At 42.4% G+C, this 26,655-nt stretch overlaps 1 protein-coding gene across 8 annotated transcripts in view; it reads left to right on the top strand.

Moving 5' to 3' along the window:
• Positions 1-26,655, top strand: part of BPTF (bromodomain PHD finger transcription factor) — a gene marked incomplete at its 3' end in the record, with an annotated part of 93,362 nt that overhangs the window by 64,999 nt on the left and 1,708 nt on the right. For 5 of the 8 annotated variants that reach the window (XM_081934389.1, XM_081934393.1, XM_081934390.1 and 2 more), the window contains 9 exons: positions 4,460-4,682; positions 6,677-7,566; positions 9,200-9,282; positions 12,656-12,881; positions 16,276-16,619; positions 20,487-20,660; positions 21,368-21,560; positions 22,089-22,173; positions 25,023-25,209. In XM_081934389.1, the coding sequence (XP_081790515.1) occupies positions 4,460-4,682; positions 6,677-7,566; positions 9,200-9,282; positions 12,656-12,881; positions 16,276-16,619; positions 20,487-20,660; positions 21,368-21,560; positions 22,089-22,173; positions 25,023-25,209 (2,405 nt within the window). Of the gene's footprint in view, positions 1-4,459; positions 4,683-6,676; positions 7,567-9,199; positions 9,283-12,655; positions 12,882-16,275; positions 16,620-20,486; positions 20,661-21,367; positions 21,561-22,088; positions 22,174-25,022; positions 25,214-26,655 lie in introns of those variants that run through there. The other 3 variants (XM_081934395.1, XM_081934392.1, XM_081934394.1) reach the window with 2 other exon arrangements.

Here is a 26,655-nt window from a genome sequence, read left to right as displayed (position 1 = left end):
CTGAGGTGGGAGAGCTGGAATTAGGCCAAGCCGGCTAGATTAAACAGGTGGGTTTTGAGCTTCTTACGGAAGGAGCGGAGGTTTATAAATGTTATCCTCATTTTAGAGATATTTTTCATCTTCTTTAGTTTTAATTTTCCTGTTATCGTAGAGACAGCAGTGGGTATGCTGCGTCCATTAACCAATCGGACTGAGTCTACACTTATGATGTCATCGGGCCCTTGTGGCTCCTCCCCAGTTTCAGACTCAGTCCAAGCTGGACTGCTGTGAGAATTGATCTCTCCTCCAAATTATTTAATTATATCTTTAATTGGTGAATTTTCCCAAAGCATTTTGTTGTTCCTTTAAACTGGTTCCTTAAATAATCCTTTATTCTATAAATTGGAGGGAAATTCGAAACTGATATCTGGCTGCCTCTCCTCAGCTGTCTGATTGCGGCCACGAGTTCACTCAGGAAGCATGCCTTGCAATCAGATCGGCCAGCTCACGAGCTACGGCTCCATAGCTGTTTCCCCGCAGCGCTCCTTGATTCTGGGCACTCGGAGGGATGCGCGACTGGCTGTTTTGCGCACAGCGGTTCCAGGCGAGTCCGGTGGCCATTCTGCAGATCGCCTGGCCACACTTAGCATCGGTAGCCATTTTGAGGCTCGGAAAAGCCTTAGAGAAAAAAAGCGGCCATTTTGGATGCTTTAAAATAGGCGCGAACTCTACAGCAGCCGTTTGGAGTGCCCAGCAATGCGGGATCACCTCAGGTGGAAAGGATCAGGAGCGCCTGGCCAGCAAATGGGTGAGACCGTTGCCTATCTTTTGGGGTGTTGATTTATGTTTCGGGAAATTGCTGATCCAGCTATGGATACGAATGCAGGATTAGAGGAGGGCCATCAGGGGCAAAGAGCAGCAGGAAGAGGCAAGCCAAAGAGGCCCCTTCCTCAGGAGTAAACCCCAAGGTCTCTAAAGCGACTTCCAGGGCAGAAGAGCGCAGGCAGAAGGCCCTTGAGAAAGAATTTCAGAGGGCCCAAAAACAACAACATAGTCTAACTGCCCAGCCCTCCCTCCCTCCGAGGATCACCAAGTGGCGTCCCCAGCTCCATCTGTCTTGCCTCCCATAGACCCTGATACCCCCCCTCCCGAAGGGGAATTGTCTTCTTCGGAGTCCTCGTCTTTGATGGAACCTGACAACAGAGGCAATTTCTTTGATATCCCTCTCAATAGGGAGCGCACCTTTGAACAGGCTTCCCTCCTGGTTACACATGGCTCTGGGGTCCCCCACATCATGTACACCTCTTCTGCTGATATGGCAACCATTGCTGAAACTATTAAACAGGTCATGGCTGCTGGCCTACAACAGCAACCCCAACCTGCTCCATCACATGTCCATAAGCATAAATCTTCTGCTGCAGCTCAGCAACCTGATTCCTCTGCCTCTACTTCTCCGGCCTCAATTGGCGGGAGCAAGATAACCTGCGGGACTCAGACCTGTCTGATGACGAGGCGGTCACCCCAGATACTCCTGCCTTTACCGGAATATTCAAAACTGATCGTTTCAAGTCCCTTCTACTTAAGGCCATTAAAGCTGCTAACTTACCATCTTCTGCCTCAGCTTTTACTTCACAGGATAAACCGGCAGAACCGGCTTCAACTGAGGGTCCCAGTACCCCATTCACTGAACCCATGGTGGAAAAAGAGGTGATCCCTGTTCCCAAGATGTTCCTGAACATCATCCAGAAGCAGTGGAGTCTCCAGGCATTGGCCCACAGCCGACCAACCTTGACAAACGTCGGGATTGTCCCGTGAGCCAGGTTCACAGCAGGAGCCTTCAATAGTTCATGCTGCCACATCAAAATGCCGACAGGAGCAGCTCTCCTCTCAGGGTCCCCCTTCCCAGACAGGTATTACACTCTCTCAAATGGTGGCAGTCCCCGGCGATTTTGCAAGGGACCTTGTTCAGAGAGCCATGCCATCTCACACTTACGATGGACACAAGTCTGACAGGATGGGGGGCACACATGCAGGACCTAGTGGCTCAGGGTCAGTGGTCCCTCAAAGAGAGCCAAAACAGCATAAATTGGCTAGAATTGCGGGCGGTTCACCTCGCTCTCAGACACTTCCACCACAGAGTTCAGGCCCGTCACATATTAGTCCTCATGGACAATACCATGACCAAGGCACACATAAACAGACAGGGGGGGAACTCGTTCCTGATGCAGGAGTCCAACCTGTTGTGCCAGTGGGCGGAATCTCACCTGTCATCTCTCAGGGTAGAACACATCTCAGGGGTCTCCAACGTCCAAGCAGACTGGCTGAGCCGGACAACGATAGATCAGGCGGAGTGGACCATCCATCCGAGCCTCTTCCATCGACTGACACTATGGTTCGGCCTCCCAGTCCTAGACCTGTTCGCGATGGCAGACAACAACCAGGTACCCAGATATTACTCGAGGTTCATGGACCCCATGGCAGAAGGAGTAGACGTTCTCAGATGCCAGTGGCCCAGGGGTCTCCTGTACGCATTTCCTCCCCTTCTCTTCATTCAGAGAGTAATTCAAAAAATGGTGGAGCAGGAGGCAGAACTGTTGCTGCTAGCGCCGAATTGGCCACGCTGGCCTTGGTATGCTGACCTAGTGACTCTGTCAATCTCCACCCCATGGCACATCCCACGGTCTCTCCTGTCTCTACACCAAGGGTCAGTTTGTCATCCCAACCCCCAGTGGCTGCAGTTAACAGCATGGCGATTGAGCAGCAAGCCTTAACAGCTGATAATATCTCCCTCGACATCATTGCTACTATTCAGGCATCACGCAGAAGCTCTACTAACCGCATTTATGATGCCACGTGGCAGACTTTTGCGCTGTGGTGTTCCAACCAGACTGTTGGCCCACTTATGGCATCCATTCAGCAGATATTGGACTTCCTGCAGAGGGGGCTTGATCAGGGACTTACCCCTAACACGCTACGCCGACAGGTGGCCGCTCTGGCCTCTGTTCTGGACGGCCCGGCATCTGAACATCTGCCTTCTCACCCCTTGATCCGGAGATTTCTCCGTGGAGCGTCCAACCTGCATCCCACTGCCATGCATAGATATCCGACTTGGGACTTGCCTTGTGTCCTAGAAGCTTTGACTTCCGCGCCCTTTGAACCTATGAGATCCACTTCTTTGAAACTGTTGTCCTTTAAAATGCTGTTTTTGGTGGCTGTAACCTCAGCCAAACGTATTCCTGATTTGGCTGCTCTTTCAGTCAGGCATGACTTGTGCGTGTTCATTCCAAACCGAGTTGTCTTAAGACTGGACCCGACATTCATACTGAAGGTCAATAGCTGTTTCCATCAAGGTCAGGAGTTGACCTTACCTGATTTCTGTCCGTCTCCCCGTCACGAGAGGGAGCGCAAGTGGCACATTTGACGTACGTCGTGCCCTCAAGATCTCCATCGACCGCCTCGTTCCGCCACTCGGAAGCTCTTTTCATCTCCTTTCTCCAGGCTTCCTTGGGTACCAAGGCTTCATCGTCTAGTCTGGGGTGCTGGATAAGCGCCTGTATTAAACTGTCTTATGAAGACAGTTCACTACATGCAGCACTGTGACATCTGCAGCTTGGTTCACTCAAGCCACCTTGGAAGAAGTCTGCCGGGCGGCCACCTGGGCGTCTCCCACAGTCTTCATACGTCATTACAAGTTGGACAAGTATGCGTCGGCTGACGTGGCTTTTGGATGCAGGGTGCTACAACAAGTGCTTGTGCCCTAACGGACCTTTTTTACAATTTCCCACCCTAGTGGACAGCCCAGTCTTTGGTATGTCCCAGTCCGGCTGCTATCTCTACGATAACAGGAAAATGGGTGTTGGTTCTTACCTGATACGCTCATTTTCTGGTAAAGTAGAGACAGCAGCCAGCCCCGCCCTGGTATGGGTCACCCGAGGGGATTCCTTGTGCGGAGGAGAGAGATACAGTGACTATGGACTTTCACCTTTTGCTCACAAGTCTCACTTGAGTCTACAGTTTTCCTTCATCTGAAACTGGGGAAGAGCCATAAGGGCCCGATGACATCATAAGTGTAGACTCAGTCCGATTGGTTAATGGACGGAGCATACCCAGTCTGGCTGCTGTCTCTACTCTACCAGAAAATGAACGTATCGGGTAAGAACCAACGCCCCTTCTCTGCTTTTTGCATACCGTGTGCATTTCTTTGTAGTATTTGGGTGCTTGAAACCCAAGTTGTGAGGTGTTAAAGAGATTCACATCATGACATCAACGTTTCTCCTTTCGGTTTTAAATTTTCACGGGTTTATGCTATGACTTATTGGTAGGGAATTTTCTTCTTTTAGAAAACATCTATAATTGTAGACAGATTGCAATGTCCATATTAACTCTTACGGGGTTGCAATTCAGAACATAAAGCAGCCTTGGCTCTTTTATTGACATTAATAACTTTTGCTTTGTACTTTTTGTCTTGTCTTCCACTTAGGGTGGCAGTCAGGGATTAACCGTAGTAATTCAGGGTCAGGGTCAGACAACTGGGCAGTTGCAGTTGATCCCACAAGGTGTGACGGTAATCCCAGGTCCAGGTCAGCAACTGATGCAAGCTGCTATGCCAAATGGTACCATTCAGCGCTTCCTATTCACCCCATTATCTACTGTAGCTACAGCAGCCAGCACCACTTCTACGACGGTTTCCACCTCAATATCAGGTATGCTTTTTATGCGTAACGCTCACACCCCAAAAAAGGACAATCAGCATTTTGATACAAGCTTTAAAATGTTTAGGGTTTTGTTTTTTTCCCATCCCCCCCAAGGTGATGGTTGGGAGAAAGTTGGATAACTGTTGGGCAGAAGTATAATGAGCTTTTGCTGCTGTTGCTATTTTTGTTTTGGGAGCCCTTGGGTGGACTTTGGGTTGCAGTGCTAGATTGCACTCTGGTTAGGGGGAGTGAAGGTTTCAGATATGAGTAGAAGAAGAACGGGACGTTGCCCCGTGGAGGAGTGGGAGAAATGATTTGACCACTTTCTAGTGGAAGCAGAATGGTCCTCCTTTGTGTATGCGATCTTCATTCAGTGCATTTCCACCTGGGTTCAAGAGTTGGGGTCTCAGCTCATCGCAGTAATAGTTTTGAGGGCCTACCCACAAGAGTGTAGCACAACTGAATGGGAGGTATTGTGTGAGATGAAGGCTTGCAGATGAAGCAGACTGGTCTCTTTAACAGACAAATGGCTCGTGGTGTCATGGTGAGAAGCTTGGTTGGATTCACCTAATCCTCGCAGTTGAGCTCTGTAGACTGCTAATGAGCATGTGAGAACTCTGTGAGAACCTGGCCACCCTGAACCTACTGAGAAGCAGCAGGGGGAGGTGGCTGTGATGAATGATCTGAAGGAGGTTGATAAAGTTGCTAAAGATTTTCCAGGGTCTTTAGAGGACAAAAGATAAGAGACTGGGAAGGACAACTGACATAGGGCAGGTAATATTATCCGAGAGAGAATTATGGTGAGAAACTAGAACCAGGCTGTACATGGTCCAGGAAGAGTTCGTGGTTTTCTTCCTTTCTCCAATTGATGTTAATAGCTCTGGAAAAGTCTGACCCAGGGCCCCTGATTTGTCAGATGCCTTAGGATTCAGTGACCTCCCCTCTCCTGTTTATTAACATGACAGGAACCTTATGATTGTTGATCTGGCCACTTGTTTATTAGATCCATGTCCCTCGTGGCTGGTTAAACCCTCTTGGGGGTGGGTTGAGGGGTAATATGTGGATGAATCTATACGGAGCATGCACGTGCGCCTCCTGCCCGCCAGCTGATCTTTGTGTCTCTGCCGCGCATGTGTGGAGGGCGTGCGTGCATGCAGGACAGGCACTTGGTCCAGAAAAGCTTAGCCATCACTGATCTAGAGACTGTTCAGGTCTGGAAGGGGAGGAACAGGCTCAGGCTCAATTCTGACAAGACCAAGTGGATGTGGCTATTCGGCTCTTCTGGTGCTGATGGTTTTCGGTTGTTGATTCTGGATAGGTAGCTGGACTGAAAATCCTATCTCGTGATCACTGCTTTGCATGATTCTGTCCTTGAAGACCACTGCAATCTGTAACTGATCCACAACGCTGTGGTGCAAGCAGCTATCGGCACACTTTGATATCCCTAACTAATACTCCTGCAAACTGTGCCAGTTACCAGGAAGTTCCTGGATGCAATTTAAAGTGTTGGTTATCAACTATAATGTCATTCATAGCGTGGGCCCTAGGGTTTTACTATCTAGGAGACTGCCTGCCTCTCTCTCACCATTTTTGGCTGTCCCGTAAAGTTCAACAGAGTTCATGTCCTCTCTAAAGTCATCAGATGAAACCTAAAAAGGACCCTTTCCCTCTCGTAGTCCCTGTTTAATCTTTAGACGCTTGGCTTCTTCTATTTCTTCTGGGATAGATTGGAGTTGTGCCATTTGGTGTGTGGTGTCCCTTGGTTTTTGTACGTTGTTTCCATTGTGACTTTATGTCATGTTATTTTCTCTGTTTTTAGGGATTTTAATAGTACACCACCCAGAATCTCTGCTAAATTGGGAGGTTTTTATCAAACTAATTTTTTTAAAAAAAAAAAACCAACAGTGAACTTCAGATCACTGGGTATTGTGTAATGAATGTTTTTAGGGCAGAGGAGCTGTTCTTTGCAGCTGTGAATATGAGTCTTGCTTTTATCTCCCCAGCTGCAGGAGAACAGAAGCAAACATCTCTTGCACAGACCCAAACACAGCCAACGCCAGCGCTTCCACCTGCAGAGCCCAAGCCTGCCCCTCCTCCGCTCTCAGCTCAGCCTCCAAGCAGTTCAGCTCAGACTGTGATGCCTGCACAGACCCAGACCGGACAGGCGCCAGGTCCAGTTGAAATCCACCCCTCCCCTGAAGCTCAGGTCCCACCTTCACTTCCAAGTCCAGCAGTCACCTCTGAAGCACAGCCGCCCAGAACACAATCCACCATAACTCCAGCCGTGGCTCAGCCCCCATCCCCGAGCCTTGCCCAAGGGCCGCCTTTAGCTCCAGTACAGAACCAAGCCCAGCCAGTTATGCATCTGCAGACCCCACCCAAAGGACAGCCGATCCAGCCAACTCAGGTACAGAAGGTGGCCCCACAGCAGGTTCAGATCCAACCACATCCATCCGTGCAGATCCAGACCCAGCCATCCCAGGTCCCAGCTCTGGCCCCTGCTTCAACTGTCAACCAAGTCATGGTACCGCCTCCACGCCCTCAGCTGCAGATTCAGCCCCCCCAGACCAAGGTCATTACTGTGCCACAGCTTCAACAGCAAGTCCAAGTATTTTCCCAGCTCCCGTCCCATATGGTGGCCCAGATTCAAGCTCAGCAGAGTGGCCTGCCTCAGCAGATTAAGCTCCAGTTACCAATTCAGATTCAGCAGGCCAGCGCGGTGCAAACCCACCAGATCCAGAACGTAGTAACTGTTCAAGCCAGTGTCCAAGAGCAACTGCAGAGGGTACAGCAGCTCAGAGAGCAACAGCAGAAGAAAAAACAGCAGCATATTGAAATAAAACGGGAACACTCCCTTCAGGCTTCTAATCAGAGTGATATTATCCAAAAACAGGTAAAAGTGTTTTAAAGGAAAAACAAAACTTTATTTCTCAGTTGGCATATCGCTACATTTACTAGAATCAAAGTGAATCCTTCCTTCTCCCCTGGAATTAACTTTTAAAAATGGGGGAGTTAGCTTAGTTTGGCTGAGAATGTTATAAATGAAATGAATGAGATTTTTTTTGTTCGTTTGTTTAATTATTCTTTTGGAGAGAGGTTATTCTAAATTTAGCTTCATCTTAAGTATGATAAGGAGAAATCATTGAGCTTTTGAGGATTAAATCCTTGGTGGTGACTTTTTATTTTCTCCTTGTCAAAATAAGAGATGTTCGATCTAAATCTCTTTAACATAACTTTTCCAAAATATTGACAACAGCAACAGAAAGCTCTCCTCAGTCCTAAATTTAACAGCAGAATTGAAAAAAAAGCTTCAGTTAACCAAGACTGCTCAGAATTCATCTGTGTTTAGAATTTTGCACTTTCAGATTGCAGTAAGAGTCATCTTTTGTACTTTCTTCAACTGTAGAATATTACGGATATATTTTGAGAAAAAGAATCCTATGTATGATAAGGCTGTTGCCAAATATCTGAAATATTTTCAGGTACAAAATAGATCACATAAAGGATCTAACTTTTCCTACTGCAGAAGGAAGTGTCCTTGCATAGATTGTTTCCCACCTTTGCTCCAGGAAGCAGGGAGCAGTCCATCAAATGTCTATGGCAGGGGTGTCCAACATTGACAACTTTTTAAGATTTATGGACTTCAGTTGCCAGAATTTCCCAGCCAGCATGGAATTCTGGGAATTGAAGTCCATAAGTCTTAAAGTTGCCAACGTTGGATGCCCCAGCCTATAGTCTTCTGTGGGAGAAATTATTCTCCCATCTCATCCCGAGCTGTAGGGCATCAATGTTACCTCGCTTCTGAACCCCTTCCTATTTTTTCTTCATTTTGTTTGGGATATTCTTGAAACTTGGAAAATCTATGGAAGGAAAGGGATATGACAAGAATCTAATAAGGAGCAGAAAATTTAAAAATAATTATCCCAAAGGGCAGGGTCGATTTCTGATTATTTTATTGGAAAGTATTTATTTTGGAGGAAGGTAAATACTGAGAGATCTGAAACATTAAACATGATGGTGGACTAGGTTCTAGTTCCTATGTTTCTCCTAAACTCTTAATGCTAGACTGATCCCCCCCCCCCCCCTTTTAAGGTAATGTTCCTTACAGAAGTCTTCTCATTTCTTGTCTACTTAAATTCCTTTCTTTGATAGATTTATTATCATCATCATCATCATCATCATCATTTCACTTCCCAAGCGAGGATATGTATATGTGAGGGGTATTATACTCCCAGCCCTGGTCCTCTTTTCCTTATTTTTTCTCTGCAGCTGGTATTTCCATTTCTCCTGTTTCTTCCTCCTTTGGGGAACTCTTCAGGCTTGCTTCAGAGGAGGGCAAGTGAATACCTTTTGTCCAAATTGCAATGGCAATTAAGGTGGCAGTTAAAGGCCACCTTCAGTTTAATCTCTTTGGTGCTTAGATTTTACTTATACTTACTTTACTTATGTTACCTATAGGTTGTAAGAGTTATTTCTTGCTCTCTGAAGATTTCATATATTGAATTTCTTCCTCCCCTGTCTTCAAGGTGGTAATGAAACACAATGCTGTGATAGAGCACTTAAAACAGAAAAAGACATTAACTCCTGCTGAGCGTGAAGAGAATCAACGGTAAGGCAAATTGTAATTAACCAGGTATTAATTGAATAGGTCTTCCAGTGTTTCTACTGCACTGCAATGTGTGATAGTGCAACACCAGTTCCCACAGTAAGTGGAATCCTCAGTTCTCATACACTAAATGGAAATGGAAGGGGCTCTTCTGATCCAGGAGAAACATTTCCTAAAAAAACAACCATGTGGTTATTATTTGCGTTTATTTTTCCCTCCAGCTCTGTATGTCTGACTGGCTGTCTCTCTCTCTTGCTCGATACCCTTCATATTGCAGACGTTCCTCCCTATTATTTGGAGACATTTCTAGAGTGCACGCCACTGCCAGAGGGAATAGTAACATTTCCTTCTCATCCTTTTCCATTAAATGTGTCATCATATGGGTTTAGAGATCTAAGCCTATATTTTTAGGAGATAAATGAAAAGGAGAAAACGTTTTTCTGTGTCTCCCAATGTCAGAATTCTATTCTGTAGGGCAGGTGTGTTACCCAAAATTAAGCATCACGAGTTCTACTTGCTACCTGTCATGACTGCCAAAACCAGCCACATGATTGTGAGATTGCTAACATAAGAATGCACAGATATAGACGCACGTAAGATGTACAAAATGGCACAGCAGATACCACATTTGGACTATCTGGATAGGTGTACAGGGTCATCACTAGCAGCTGTGTAAATAAATTATTGTATTTTTCGAAATATAAGATGCACCTTATTTTGGGGGGGGGGGAAATTCTACCTATCAGGTATTCATCTGGCTAGTGTCCTTAGTCTGGTCAGCTTCAGCACATAACTTTGCTGGTTTTGAGTGCACACGCTTTTTATCCCCTGGTTGGGGATAAAAGACAGCTTCTAAAGCACAGCTGATCCTCGGAGGGAGAAGCAATGAGAAATGCAGGCAAAGCACAGAAGTCGTTAGCACCACATTAGGGCTTAAAAACAGCTTCTAAAGCACAGCTGATCGTGGGAGGGAGAAGCAATGAGAAAACCAGGCAAAACAGGGAAGATTGCTTCGTTAGCGCTTCATTAGGGCTTCGAAAGATACATTAGTATAAGACACACCCAAATTTTCAGCCTCTTTTGGGGGGGGGTGCGTCTTATATTCTGAAAAATATGTAAGTCATATCTAAGGCTCCTCCCTGTCAGAGGCTCCTGGGCACCAAGGCTGATGGGACAGGCTAAGGACTGACAGCTCCTTATGCTACCTAAGTATTGCTCTTGTGGTCGACCTGCCAACAGCAACTTCCTGTATTCTCACCTGGGATGAGGTAATCTTGTCTATTTGCAAACTTCCATGAGGCATCGCTATAATGGGCAGAGGCTGTGTGACTGCTTCTTCCTGAAAAATAGCTACCTTATTTTTCGGAGTATAAGACACATCTCCCCCCCCCCCTAAAAGAGGGTGGAAATGTTGGTGCGTATTATACACCAAATGTAGCCATTTTTGCCTTCCGGAAACCCCGCCCCGCGCATCCTGTTTCTTTTGAGGGATGATCCACATGCAGTTCCCACCAGCGTCCTGAGCTGCAGCCCAGCTATCTCTTTGCTGCATGACAGATCCGGGCAGATTTTGGGGTGGGGGGGGGCTGATCTGCTCCACACGAAGGCTTTTCTCATGATGCTAAATCTCCACTTTCTCCCTGGAAAAAGCTATTGGCATCATCGGGATCTTGGCTAGTGGAAGAACTGTGCGATGGAAAGGAAACTTCAGAATGCGGGACCACCAGCTCGGGAGTCTCCCTGCAGCCTGGCACCTGTATTTGCCCTGAGACTAAGGAAGCCTGGTTGTTCAAGGGGGCAGCCTTAATGGGTCATTTTCTTTGGGCTTGTCTTTCGCCACTCAGGTGCCACTGTAAGGAACCGTTAATCCAAATGGAAGGGATCCCTACCCCTCCTTGCCCAATGGGCCGTTCCTAGTTGAGTGCGGCGGCCGTTCAGCAGCCCACACACGTCTTTCCCCTCTTGCTGAAGAGAAGAAGCGAGCCGACTGCCACTCCTTGGGTGAAGCAGCTCTGCATTGCCACTGGTCAGAGGGAAGGGGGGGGGGGAATAAAACATGGGGAGAGATGTTTTGTCCTGCCCTGCCATGGGAGGGGTAAAGAAAAGTGGATTTGAGATTTCTAAACACCTTATCCTTTAGGAAGATCGAGCCCATCTGGAGTTTTGGAAATCCCACAGCAGTGTAGCAGGCTCTTCTGCGCGCCACCACGCCACCCCCCCCCCCAGCCTGCCCCCCGGGCTTTGCAATCACATCACACACACCCCCAGTGGAAATCGATTTGCGTCAGCAATTTAGGGAACCTGCCTTTAACAACATGCCTTTTCTCGAGGCTGAGCCTTCTGGGTCCAGGTGGTCGAGGACATTTGCCTTGTGATAGGCGGGAATTCTCTAGGTCAGGCAGGAGTTCCTTTTTAGCCGCATTTCAGGACGGGGCACGTAGAGGGCTTGGGAGGCTGTAGAGGGCTCCTGGGTGCCGGGGAAGGTAAAAACTTTTTTTTTTTAATTTACCTCTTCAAAATCTTGGTGTGTCTTCGACTCCAGTGTGTCTTATAATCCGAAAAATACGGTAGGTCTTCTGTAATGATATTAATAGAAAGATTGACAACCATATCCCAAGGAAGAAGCTTGTTCTTTCCAACTCCAGCTGCCTTTGAACTACATTTCCCAGAATGCCAGAAGAGGTTATTTACAAAATGGGTGTTTGTTGCAGTAGTTAAATCACATGTGCATGTTTGGTGCAGGCTTGGATATTAGGCTTATTTTGCTCCAGTCTATGGCTTCTTTGCGTTAAGATGGTGGAGTAATAACTGTGAATTGAATTGCAATTAAATTGCTATTTGCTGAGGTAGGAAGAGCAGGAGCAGCAAAAGTCAGCAACTATACAATATGAAAATATAAAACTAAGGGAGAACGATCAGTTATCTAACTGGTAAGGCAACCACTGATGAATAAGGAATACTACATACATCTGATGTATCCTTTTTCCATTCTCTGCTTCTTCAAAAAAAATGTAATTAGTTTACAAGAACTAGACCAAACTTGCTAGTTGATGCTTCTGACTTGGTCATCCACACAGGGTAATAAAATGTGTGTTATCAGGTACAATGGACCTAACCATTGACTTGATCCAGCAATAAAAATACTTCTTTACCTTCTTAATATTGTAGGATGTAAAGATCAGCATGTAATGATGTGCTGCGAGTATGCTCAGAAGCAGTAACCTTTTAGTAAAAAGACTATTATTCCCAGTTGAGAATTATGCAGTTTAGGGTGTGATTATTATGGTGCATAAAATTTAGTTGACAGTCTCTCTCTTCCCCCACCCCCACCCCAAATTATTACTATTTAATTACATCCTTCGTATTTCTTCACCAGAATGATCGTGTGCAACCAAGTCATGAAATATATTCTGGATAAAATAGATAAAGAAGAAAAGCAGGCAGCTAAGAAACGAAAACGGGAAGAGAGTGTGGAACAAAAGCGCAGTAAACAGAATGCTTCAAAACTCTCTGCTCTGCTCTTCAAACACAAGGAACAGCTGAAAGCTGAAATACTGAAGAAAAGAGCACTTTTGGACAAAGATCTGCAAATTGAAGTGCAGGTAAAATCGTCATTCTTAATCGTGCTGGGAGACATGACATAATATTTGGATTTATTGTTTAGCATCCACAGGCAAAAAGTAGGGTTAGCCCTTTTCACCTTATGTTCATTTCCACAAAACAGCATATTTAGGACCTCCCCATCCCATATGCCTAAGTGTATCGTTGACTATATTTTCCTGGGCTTCAATTTGAAGGTGACTGGTGACACAGATGGCTCCCCTAATTCTGATGGTTATTGGTTACCTTTGAACTCATTTTTATTCTAGGTTGCTAATTGGTTGTTAATATTAAAGTGTGCAGTGCTTTAGATCCAAAGGGGAAGGGAGGTTTCATGGTGCATTTTCAGGGAACTGGGAGGGACCATGATGCTCTGCACAAACAGTTATGTGTGTCAAGTTGCCAGCAGCCCAAAAAGCAGGAGTCTGGCAAGCATTGTGTGCAGGCCTGCATTTGGACTTATCAGCATGGACCGAGAGCAGGGGATGAAAGTTATGGTTTGTGTGCTTGCACACTGTGTTACCCGCACAGAGAGTGAGAGGTGAGATACAACTGTCAGGCAGCCCAGTGTTGGGCAGGAGGGAACCATTAATAGTGTGTGCAAATCTTTCTTTCAAAGGCAAGGGTGGAACATGGAGTGCAAGAAGCAGTATTCTTTCTAACACTATCAGAACCAAAATTGTCATTAATTATGTGCTAGCCTATGTTGTAAAATAATGCAGTATTAAAATCCCATCAAAACACGTGTGAGAAGCAATAGAGACAGCAAGTGTGTCCATTTAATGTAAATATTGATAAATACGATATAACCCATACAAACATAATCTCTTTGGCTGTTCTCTATAGTTTTTAAAAAGTGGGAAGGGGTTCTGAGAGAAAAAAGGTTTACAAAACCCTTGGTAGCCCAGGATAGAAACCAGATGTTGTTTCTTCCATAAACTGGGGGATTATTAGCAGCAGTGCTGATATCCTATGATGTTATTTTCTTCCTTTTTAGTAGTTATTGAATGGCAGTGGGACAAATGCTTGGATTTGGGATAATGTCTTTTCAAAGCTTCCTTTGTCTTGTAGTTAAAACCTTTTGTAGTTATTGTTCCTTTAAGGTGCAGAAACAAAAGCTGGATTCGTACAAAAATTACCTACTCGAGTCTGGCATGCAGTATTAATAAATTTGCCTCCAATACTTTTTTGAACGGCATAAATATTTTTGTGCATATGATTAAGCCAGGATCAGTATATTGCTAATAATGTAGATGTTTTTGATAGCTTGTTCTTCTGAAACTAGTTCAGTGCCAAGGCCTTCTTGGATGGAAGAAATCTGAGAAGCTCACAGCAAGAAAGCTTATGTGTTTTGCATAAATAATTGCTAACCCTACACAAATACTTGCTTTTCTGTGGAAGTTTATCAAACATTTTTTTATTAAGTTATAAAGTATTATAAAATGCAAAATACAAAAGTAAATAAAAGAGCAGTGAGAGGGGAAGGGAAAGGGGGAACAGAAATAAGGAAAGGTAGGGAAAAGGAAAAGCATTGACCTCTGACTCTCTCCATTGCAGTAGAATAGGACATTACATCAAATCACAGCTTTTTGTTTTTCCATAACAATATGAACAAGTCATTTCTATAAAGATCTATCAATCTAATCTATAAAACCCAAAGTCAGAGTTACATTCTTTTCCACATTAAGCCTGAAATTCAGAAGCTGTAATCAAAAGTGCTTATGTTCTTTTCTTTAATCAGCGTAGTCAGTTTTGCCATTTCAGCCAACTCCATCAACTTCTGCATCCATTCTTCCATGGTAGTTATCAAACTGGCTTTCCATTTTTACGAGTACAATAGTCTTGTTGCTGTCAACATATATATAGTAACAAAATTCCAGTATTTTTCTCCAGTTCTTTTTCCATTAGCCCTAAATGGAAAAGTTCTGGTTTCATTTCTATCTCCATTTTCAGGATTTTCTGTATTGGAGTGTGAATCATACTCCAAAATGTTTTTGCTTTATGACATGTCCACCATAGATGGTATAAAGGTCCTTCTTTATTTTTACACTTCCAACCTTCATTTGACATACCTTTATATATCTTAGATAGCTTGCCTGGTGTTAAATACTGATACATCATCTTATAAAAATTCTGTTTTAAATTATAATTTAGTGTACATTTTAAACCCTTCGTCCACATATTTTCCCATTGTTCGAGCATCACATTATATCCAAAATTCCTTGCCCACTGGATCATACAATGTTTTTTACATGTTCGTTTTCTAAGTTCAGTTTCAAAAACGTTTTATAAATCTTAGCAATAATATGTTCATCATTTGCCACATATTGAAAGTTCCAATTCATTTTTAACAAAATCAAATCCATAGCACTTTTTATCCATTTTAAACTTTCTCAATGCCAACTTTAGGGTCTTGCACAACCATTTGTTTTTTATTTTAGTCAGTCACTGACTTCTTTATTATACCTGATTCTCCACACGTATCAGGGATTAGCTTGTATCTGATTAAAAAGTCCTTAGCTTTCTCTATGGAATTCAGCCTAAATCTTTGCTCATGGTAGGGAAGTATCACCCCTTCTAGTCTATCCCAGCGAAATAAGACTTTTCTCTGCTTCAGGATATCAGTAAGAAAAGCATCACCTTTCCTTTTTCTCAAAATTCTAACAGGAATTTCCTTCAAAACAAGAACATCAGTATTATCCATTTTCAACCTATACTTAAAATGGCAATCCAGAACCTGATCCCTTGTTGTTTTTTCTTACGAAGTGAACTAGGACATCCCTTGGTAGCTTTCTCGTGGCAGCAAATCTGGAGTTTATTCTGTATGTCTTGTCCATATCCAAATCTAAGTCTCCTTCCCCTTTATTAGTTAACTGAGCCAAGGCCTTTACCATCTTTGATGTGATATCTTCTCCTGGTTGTTCAGGTATTCCAAATCTTAATTAAAATTCTTTAATCTGAGCTTCCAAATCTTTGATCTCGACTAGCTCCACCTCACACATAGCATTAGTTCTTCTCCAGCCCAGGCTCTATTCTGGCTTTTACCTGTTTCGTATTTCCTTTCAGATCCTTAATTTCTTCCCGGAGCTCCCATACAAGCTCATCAATTTTGTTTTCCAGCTTTGACCCGACATTTTGAATCTGTTCCTGCAATTTTAATAAATACTCATCCATAAATGGCTATAAAAAATCTATATCTCCTGAGAGTGTCTGAGTCTTCTTTCCTGTCGACATATTTCACTGAGTTTAATAGAACTAAAAGTATTCTTAAGGAGAGTCAGCAATATCACAGACTTTAGGCTCCCTCTTGTGGCTTTTCTGTAGACGTTTGATAGCCTTTGACATTGTAAGATAAGTATCTATATAGCTTATTTTTGTGCTTCTGTTTTTCTTTAGGAAGAACTAAAAAAGGATCTATGTAAAATTAAAAGAGAAAAAGAAAAGGCCCAGGCTGCTGCAGTGGCTGCGGCTGCGGCAGCCGCTGCAGCACTATCTCCCCCTCCACCCCCACCACCGCCGCCACCGCCACCGCCACCACCTCTACCACCTCCCAGTTCCAGTGTTCCCTCCACTGCTTCAGGCACATCCTATATTTCATCCCACAAAAGAAAGCGAGAGGAAGAGAAGGAGTCTGCCTCTTCAAAATCCAAGAAAAAGAAAATGATTTCTACTACCTCAAAGGAAACCAAGAAGGATACAAAGCTTTACTGCATCTGCAAGACGCCTTACGACGAGTCCAAGTGAGTAAGGAATCTTAAGCGTTCAAAGGGTTTTTAGTTTAGCTTTAGCCTTTAGTTGTTAGTAGCTGGGCTGGAGGGATGGAAATGGAGTGAAACGTTAGACACCGTTTTGTTGGGTAATTCGCTGAGAAAGAACTAAAAATATTAGCTCTCGATTGTATTTTTTGTTCAAAGCAGACTTTTGTGATTCATATCTTACTTGCATGTTTCCATTGTATGATCTTGTCTCACATTGCACATTCTTTACTTTGTCTCAACCCCCTTCTCGTTCAGAAGCCATGGATTATAGATTAGTTTTCTTGGGCAGGCTCCAGATTATTTCTAAATATATTTTTGGGGTATATATGTACTGTCTGGTGGGGAAGGGACTTTTTGAGTGCCAGGATACACATATTCTGAATTTGCCAGATAGGTAGATAATAGAGTAACTGGAAGATGAATGTGTTACAGTAGTTTCCATAGAGCTCCCAAGTGCTGTCATCCTAGATGAATATTTATTTTATTTTATTTTAGGGGAAATGGAAAGGGCAGGTCTTTAAAATATTGTTTAATAATAAAAATGAAAAATAAATTTATGTACTGTATTTTTCGGTGTATAAGACGGACTCTCCCCCCCCCCCCCAAAAAAAAGTGGCTGGAAATGTCTGTGCGTCTGATACAGCGAATGTTGCTGAAGCCCTGCCCACCCGCCGGCCCGCATCCTTCGGCCTCTGCCACCCAGCAATTTGCCTCCTTGCAGCAAACAGCCTGGTCAGCTTCAGCACAACCAAGAGCAGCTGATTGGCGGTTGGATCTGCCTCCCAGAATACTACCTATCAGCTGTTCCAGACTGTGGGGATTGCTGCCGCCCATCGCTGCCGCCTATCACCATCTCTGCGCACCCCATTTTTGGCCTCCACATGCCCCATTTTTGGCCCATTCCAGGTGGCAGGGATTGCAGCCAGGAATGGGCCGAAAATGGGATGCGTGGAGGCAGTGATGGACAGTGGCAATCCCCACAGCCTGGAATAGCTGATAGGCAGATCCAACCGCCAATCAGCTGCTCTTGCTAAATCAGACTGTGCTGAAGCTGACCAGGCTGTTTGCTGTTTGGTGCAAGGAGGCAAATTGCTGGGAGGCAGAGACAGAATTGTTTTTCTTGTTTTCCTCTCCAAAAGCTAGGTGCAACTTATCGTACGGAGCGTCTTATAGTCTGAAAAATACGGTAATCAAAACATCATGATGCCATAGCTAATATAATTTAACAGGTCAGAAATAAGCTTTTGATCTGGATACCTGAATAATTTAAAAAGAGCAAGTAATATTTGAGAAATCCAGCAAGAGACCTAACTGTTCCATTCTCAGAATTAACTTGACTAAAATGTTGGCATGTTAACCATAATGGTATAGCAGAAGTTTTTATAAACATGTCCTGGATTTCTTGGTGTTTATCTAGAGTTCGAATGAAGACTAGAACTTTAACATTTTAAACTTATATGGTTAAGTGCAATATTAATAGGAGGCCTGAGTCTCAAGTCTGCCTATTGTATAAAATTATCATTTTCTGAGAGAATGTGAATAAACATAAAAACACCTCTCTTTCAAAATGTCTGTGGCACATTGTTTACTACAGTCATTTCCTGAACTATACTGTAGTATCTAAAGGAAACAAATTATCTAAGTGCATTGAGCAGAATGAGTGGGACAGTACTTTTTTCCTAGAAGTTAAGCCCTAATAGTATTAGTGTGTGTGTGTGTGTGTGTGTGTGTGTGAGAGAGAGAGAGAGAGAGAGAGAGAGAGAGAGAGAGAGAGAGCGTGCACATGTATGTTGATTACAGTAATTTTTAAATAAAATACATAAAAATTGTTGTGATCAATAATAGTTGCTTTTCAATTCAGAAAGATGATTACATTTTTTTTCCATGCCGAATTTATCGTGAGAGTTTATTGGAAGATCAGATAATTTATAGATTAAAAAGAGTTAAGATTCAATAAGGCTTTCCTTCTGTTGAATTATGCTCATCATTGATGAAAGGGGTGGAAGTAGACCATTCAGATCCTGCAGAAAGACAGGAAGGAGTTTAGGGAGGACAGTGCTATCAACTGGATTTGCTTATGGTAGTTTAGGTCCCAGCCATAATAGGCTATATGTTTCTTTGGCATACTTTTATGAAAGCTGCTTGCTTAGATTTAGTAAACAATCATTAGAACTGCAGTGGAAGATAGGCAGAAGAAAAGGGATGGTTGGGGTAATTTTTGGAGCAGTTTGTAATAAAAAGTTGTTTCATTCTTAATTTAGAGCAGAAGCCATCGCAAATATGTTTGCTGGCATATTGCAGGAAGGTTTTCTGTTTTCTCAGGAGTGGAGATTAGGGTGGTAGCCCACAGAGTACTATATAGCAGCCTGATGCTTAAATAGCAGGATAACATAATATAGTGTGCAAAGGGAGATTATGCAATAGGGGTGGTGTTAAGGATATTCCAACTGATTTTGAAATTAAAGCTTTCAGATATAATAAAGAGATATAGGCAGTTCTGAACTTACAAGTGGACACTTAGCGACCAAAGTTATGGCAGACAAAAATAAGATACTTACGACCTACATTCAACGTTATGGTGGGGACGGGGGGCTATCCCACAGTCATGTCACATTTCGGACACTTAGCGATGGACCTGCAGTTACGGCCATTTCGGCTTCTGATGGTCCTGTGATCACAATTTATCATACTTGTTTTGCTGGAATTTACTTCGGGTTTCTGACAAAAAAAACACCTATCACTTAATGACTGTGGTGTTTGTTCTATGACTGCCACAAAAAATAATGAATAAATGTAAAATCGGGCACATGCAGATGGTTCTGGACTCAATTACATCTGTAAGTTGAGGACTACCTGCATCGAGGTAAACAAATGAAACTGGTATGAGGTAACTTGTGTTCCTTTCTTCCATACCGTTCCCTCCCTCAGAAGTTTGAAGCAAACAATATATCTGAACCAGCAAATATGGTAGGCAGCACTAGCATCACACTTGACTCACTGAAAGAAGAAAAGAAGGGAGTGAGGAAGGGGCAATAAACAAAGGGAAGGGTCCCTTTAGAGTTAGAATTAATTTGCATGACATAAAACCATTTCACCTCTGTTCCAAGCCAGAGGTTCTTACAAACAATGGCCCTTTTCCTTATTTTGTTCTAATATTTTGAACTTGAATACCGACAAGTGGAAGTTTGTAAGTATACAAGGATGAGGTTGCCTACTTGTATGGTTGTTTTTTTTTTAACTGACACAAAGTTTTCTAAAAATAGGTGTTTTGAATAAATGGCCTGCCGTTCTTTTCTTTTTTATTTGAGAGAAATTTCAAGTAGTTTTGAAGAAAACATACATTTACATGTCCCATTTTCCTTCATGTCATGTTATACCAATATGTGTTTTACATATGGTTGGTATGCATGCTGCTTTTTTTTTAAAGTGTACCTGTAACTTCTAGTTGTATCTGTACTTCGCTTTTTTTTTTTTTTACATTGAGACCTATGTTTTCAAAATTTAAGAATGACCCGTATGCTTTACGTTTTTTTAGCAAGAGTTTTGAAAATATAGATCTTTTCCTTTGGCCGCGTCTTTCTGCATTCATAGTGAGACATTCACATTTTTCAGATTTCAGTACTTTTTGTTGTGGTTGTGGTTGTGGTTGTTGTTGTTTTGCAAAAAAAATATGAAGAAATATCTGTTAAAGTAGGGCCCGGCAAGTTTTCATTCTATGTTAGGTTGGGAAGAATAGATTAATGTGGTTAGGGAAATTTAATTTAGAAAAAGACAGAAAGTCAGGTTAGCAAGTGCCTTTGCCATTTGAAATGACAATTACATTGTCATTTTCATTGTAAATACTTTTAGGTTCTATATTGGCTGTGATCTTTGTACTAACTGGTATCATGGAGAATGTGTTGGCATCACAGAAAAGGAGGCTAAGAAAATGGATGTGTACATCTGTAATGAGTGTAAACGGGCACAAGAGGGCAGCAGTGAGGAATTGTACTGTATCTGCAGAACACCTTATGATGAGTCACAGTGAGTTCTGACAAGAACCTCTTATTTAATATTTAGGTAGCAAACTGCACTGAGTTTGGTAATGTGTTTCTTGAACAAAAAAGAAATATTGTTCAACATCTGTTGTATCTAGTGACATGATTTTAAACATCTCTAAAATGACAGTAAATTGTATTATGTGACCCTCGGGGGGGTTTCTAGTATTGTCAGTAAAACTTTTATTCTTCAAAGCAGACTATTTTTTATTGATTTGTTGAACAAGTTTCCATAAAATGCCTTCCTTACCTGCTAGGAATTTGTAATTTATTTACATTCGTATTAATTTTAGTTTAGGCTGAAGTTAATGATGATAATTTCAAAATCGGTACATAAGTGCTATTAGTGCCCCCTTCATATTATGCTGTTGGACTCCGAATGTCAATTTTCTACAGATAGCCTACCAATGTATTAATAGTACCTTTTACAAAACGTTGATCCAGAAGAAATGAGAATCTCTCATCATCTCGTTTGTAAATCACAGTTTATGACCTTTTGTTCCTTTCAGCGCTAAGACCTTTCAGTTGCTTGAGATACTAAGCTATGGTTGATAAAGCTGGGTTTCCAATTGGGTTTCAAGAAATTTGAGTGGGAACGTGAGGCAAGAATCCTCATCTTTTTAGATTTGTTAACCAAGGAAAAGTTATAATGTGGAATTACAGGTGTTAACCGTTTTCTTTGGGATCTTGCAGATTTTACATTGGCTGTGACCGATGTCAGAATTGGTATCATGGGCGCTGCGTTGGTATTTTACAAAGTGAGGCAGATCTCATTGATGAGTATGTCTGTCCACAGTGTCAGTCAACTGAAGATGCCATGACAGTTCTCAGTCCTTTGACTGACAAAGATTATGAAGGGCTAAAGAGAGTGCTACGTTCATTACAGGTAAGGCTGAAACTGACATTAAGAGAATATTGTTTAATTAATGTACCAACAGACTCTAAGCCAGGGACGGGCAATTATGCCTCCTTTATGATCTATGGATTTCAATTCTGGGAGTTGAAGTCCACATGTCATAAAGGGGCCATAGTTGCCCTCAATTTCACAGGAATGGGGTGTCCATTAGATTCAAAGTCCATTAAATGCAAATGGAACTTTGTCCATTGCACCTGAGGTCTATTGAATTGCGGTCTAGTAAATCGGGATTCACTGTATTACAAAAAGCATTACGGTACAACTTTGGGAAGGTGGAGCTGACTTAGTTCAACCAGTGAAATGAAAACTGCTGAGCAAAATCTTTGTGAATTGAACCTCGCTTGAAATCAACAGCTCTGTCTGTTCCGTTTGCATGGAGCAGTAGGACAGAGTTCTACAAGCGATTCCCTCCCCGCTTGTCCCAGTGTTTTGCAGCAATAGAATTGGTGTGAAAGCATACTTCTCATATTAACGGATGATGTGTCTTTTTCCTAACAGGCTCACAAGATGGCTTGGCCATTCTTAGAACCAGTAGATCCTAATGATGCTCCAGATTATTATGGTGTTATCAAAGAACCTATGGGTGAGTGAATTCCAGGGCATCCTATATGTATGTGATTTTCATGTGCTTTATTTCTTCCATAGGTTAGTTGGCCATGGTATGTTTCACCTACAGTGGATTAAATCCAAAACAACATTCAGCTGAATGCTTAGAAGTTCACTAGAATTTAGAATTAAACATGCATTGGATTGAAGCAATAATACGATTGGGGCAAGATATTATTTGCACATTTTTTATTCCTGTGGTCTTTCTGGGTTTCAAGCTGCCACATCACATTATAATATACATAAAAACAAATAAAATTGTGCCTGATATGTACAATCATGATACCTACAAAATAAGAATCAGAAAACGTAATAAACAAGCCTGCAAAAATACTCTTTGATTTTTGAGTGACACACAAGACTGGAACGTTTGATCACTCTTCTCCATAAGTAACTGATTCTTGTGATGTTGATGAATGCCCAGAAAATGTTCACAGGGGTAAGGACCTTGCAGTGTTTTATTGCTTGCATTCAGTTTTGTTGCTATTTAAGAGATGCTTCTTCATCTAAGCTTGGGTTTTCTGAATATATTTGCTGTTGGTTAATTTCAGTGAGATTCAGTTAACAGCTTTTATATAGTGTGGCTATATTCCTTTATTCTGCTGTTCACTGTAACCCCATTGCTTATCTTTTTCTTTAATATTCCTTTTTTTTTCTTATTACTCTAATCTATTTCCTCTTCTTTTCTCTCTCAGTTTTTCTTTTTCTTTTCCTTCTTCCTGACTTAAAGTCTTACAAGACCTTGTATCTAGCAAGTTCTCAGCCCTCCCACTTTTGCCTATCTTACCATTGGATGGGGAATCTGTTTACAGATCTGACAGTAATGCTCTTTTTTTTTTTGAAGTTGTAGATACCATTTGAAATTATATATCATGAGATGTTTCTTTTAATAAGGTAGTTCATAGTTCTTCACTGATAGAAAGTACTAGAAGCAATTCTCTTATTTAGTGGAATAGGATACGGGTTTTTTTTTGGAGTATAAGACGCACCGGAGTATAAGACACACCAAGATTTTGAAGAGGCAAATTTAAGAAAAAGGTTTTGCACTCTGCAGACCTCTCAAATATGGCCCGTTTTTCGCGAAAACGGGCCCATTTTTTGTGGGGAATAAAAGGGCATGCATAGCCTTTAGGAATCTTGTAGAGTGCTGCTGGGGGGGGCAAAAATGAGCAGAAAATGGGCCCATTTTTGTGCAAAAAGGGCGTGCATAGCCTTTAGGAGGCTTATAGAGTGCTCCTGAGGGTGGGGGAGGGGGCAAAAATGAGCAAAAAATGGCCCATTTGTCAGTCATTTTTGCCCTCCTCAGCCCCCAGAAGCACTCTGGAAGCCTCCTAAAGGCTATGCACAGCCATTTTTTGCAGAAAGGCGGAGTTTCGGGAGGCTAAAAATGCTGTATTCAGTTTATAAGACGCACCCAGATTTTCACCCTCTTTTTTTGAGGGAAAAACTTGCATCTTATACTCCGAAAAATATGGTACTTCTTTTAGGATAGGTGAGAGGCTAAATGAACAATAGAGCAATTAGTTTGTAAATTGAAGGCCTGACAGTTTTTTGGAGTCTAGATTGCTGTTGAAGATCTAGAATTCTTGCTTCCGCTGTCTAGAAATGCACCTTCCAGATTCTCAGTTAAGCCAAAGATGAGAATTCCTGTTTTTGCCTCTACTTTAAGTTGTGGTGAGAAGAGTATTGCTCCCCAGCTGCAGCCAAAATAATTTTTTGCATTTCTTCATTATTTCCCGTAAACAGCTTCAATTCTGGGTATCAACAGTCTAAAAAAATAGGATTTAGCAAACGGAGTTATTTAGTTATATCCAGAGTGAAAGCTGAAATAATTAAACGTCAATCGGGGTCAGCCAGCAAGAAAGATCCGGTGCATGAAGACAGAATTTAAGTGCTCAAGTGCACAGTAAATCTTTGCAATGAGGGAATCTCACAGTGATAATCCAGGGAGATCTTTTATTGTCCATTCCCCCTTCGCCTATAAATAAAGTAAATATAAGCAACATTTGTGGCCTGCTTCCAGGCTTTTCTTCCTTGGGTTACAGTATTTTAACCTGTGCCTTGCATTACTATGTAAACCATTATGATGGCTTTCTAACTAGATTACCAAATCTGCTTTTCCTTATTTTTAGCAGTGCTTATCACATTTGGAGTTTAAATTTGTGAATGATAAGGGTGTGTTAGTGCTACTGATGCCTTACATTTTTAGAGACTGTTCTATTTTCCCACTCTTTAATGAAAAGTGCACAAAATGTTTCAGAGTCAAAGAACAGTAACTCAGACATTTCCTGTGCAAGCCCTCCTATTACTGTGACCGGTAGTTACCAACTGGGGTCCTTGATCACACTGCGTTCTTTGTGCTGCAACTAATTGAACAGTTCAGACAAGGCTCTGAATTGAAATAATGAGCGCTCAAGAGACATTAAGCATGTTTATATGCACTAATTACTCAGGGTAATTAAACAACAAGGAAACCCCAAACTAGAGAGTTCAGAGTATAAAAGCCAACCGGTCTCCAGTGGTGATGCATCTGTCTAAGTTTCCAGAGGGCCCTCTTTCAAACAGCATTTTCAAAAGTGCATCTTTATAACTAGGGAGAACGCCCAGTAACCTGCCTTGCCTTTGATCTGGTCATCTTTGATTTAAGGAGCATTTCTTGCTGCTTGCTCAATGATTCCACATTCATGCCCTCAATACATAACTCTGTATACGTGACTGGCATTCTACTCAAATGTCGATTTCTTTTCTGACATATTTCTTCAGGTTTGGACTGTTCGCTACAAGTTTTTGAGCTTTGTTTTTGAGTAACCTGTGTTTGTTTTGAAGATCTTTCCACCATGGAGGAAAGAATACTGAAGCGCTACTACAAAAAGGTGACGGAATTTGTGGCCGACATGACCAAAATATTTGATAATTGTCGTTACTACAATCCAAGTGATTCTCCTTTTTATCAGTGTGCAGAGGTTCTTGAGTCCTTCTTTGTACAGAAACTAAAAGGATTCAAAGCAAGCAGGTAAGCCGCTTTTCCCTGTAACATGATTTTTTTGTCGGTATAAAATATACTTTACCACTAGAAGGTACCTTTCTATTTTCTACAGTATGTCTGATTCTCTCTGTATACTAGGCTGAGGCAAATGACTACTAATTAGTCCAATTAAAATACAATTTTGTGAAATCATCAAGGTCTTTTTGTTTAAATAACAAACTGGGTAAAGTATAATAAAGAAAATAAAGGATATGCAATGGAATTGAGATTTGAAACAGTCAGCATCTAATTCTGTTTAATGCCTTAGTCCCCAAAGATTTCTAGCAGATCTGATGAATGCAGCCCTAGGCTTGTTGATTCAATAATACTCATGCCCCAGTAAATGAATTGCAGTCTAAATTGGAAGTGAGGCAGCAGTACATTTAAAGATTGGTATAGTTATTTTTTTTAATCCATTCATGTTGGTGATATACCTAAGTATCTGTTTAAATATTATCATAAGTGGAATTCAAATATTTGGTATGAACTTAATCCTGTCCTTCGGTTCTTCTGAGTGATCAAATTATAGGCCGGGGTGGGCAATTACCATTTTTTTTCAGAGTATAAGATGCACCAAGATTTTAAAGAGGCATAAACAAGCCAAATAGGCCGTTCTTTTCAAAAATGGGCCCATTTTTTGCCCCCAAAAGAGCATGCATAGCCTTTAGGAGGCTTGTAGAGTGCTCCTGGGGGCTGGAGGGGGGGGCAAAAACAAGCAAAAAATGGCCCGTTTATTGCGAAACCGAGCCCATTTATTGCCAAAAAAAGGGCATGCATAGCCTTTAGGAGGCTTGTAGAGTGCTTATGGGGATGGGGGGGCAAAAATGGCCCATTTTCTGATCGTTTGTGCCCTTCCCAGCCCCCAGGAGCCTTTTGCAGGCCTCCCAAAGCCTCTGCACGTCTATTTTTGTGAAGGGGGCAGGGTTTCAGGAGGCCAAAAATGCTGTATTCAGTGTATAAGACGCACCCAGATTTTCACCCTCTTTTGGGAGGGGGGGAAGGTGCATCATATACTCCGAAAAATACGGTAAATTCTCCCAAGGGGTCACATGAGAAACTCAGACTGTTGTGGAGGGCTGAATCAATAGGGCTGTAAAGGTGCATAGGCCGCACATACATATGGAAATGGGGGGGGGGGGCAGAGCAGTCACCTTCAAAGCAAAAGCAATGAGGTTGTATTACATGCCTGGCATACACTTGTTTACATTTGATTTCTAATTGTCGATTAATTTCACACGGGACAGACATAGAGAGCCAAAGGATCAGATGTGGCCTACAGGCCGTAAAATGCCCAGGTCTGTTTGAGACACATTCCTAGCGAAGGAAGGTCAGTTTCATATATCTTTTCTCTCGCACAGTGGTTATATGGGATTGGAGGCAGAGTTGTTTTGTTTAAAGATTGGGAACATCTGCTAGCAAAGCAGGAACACCCCC

Source organism: Natrix helvetica (genome assembly GCF_964273705.1).
Source record: "Natrix helvetica genome assembly, chromosome: 1".
NCBI lineage: Eukaryota > Metazoa > Chordata > Lepidosauria > Squamata > Natricidae > Natrix > Natrix helvetica.
This window is presented reverse-complemented; position numbering and strand designations above follow the sequence as displayed.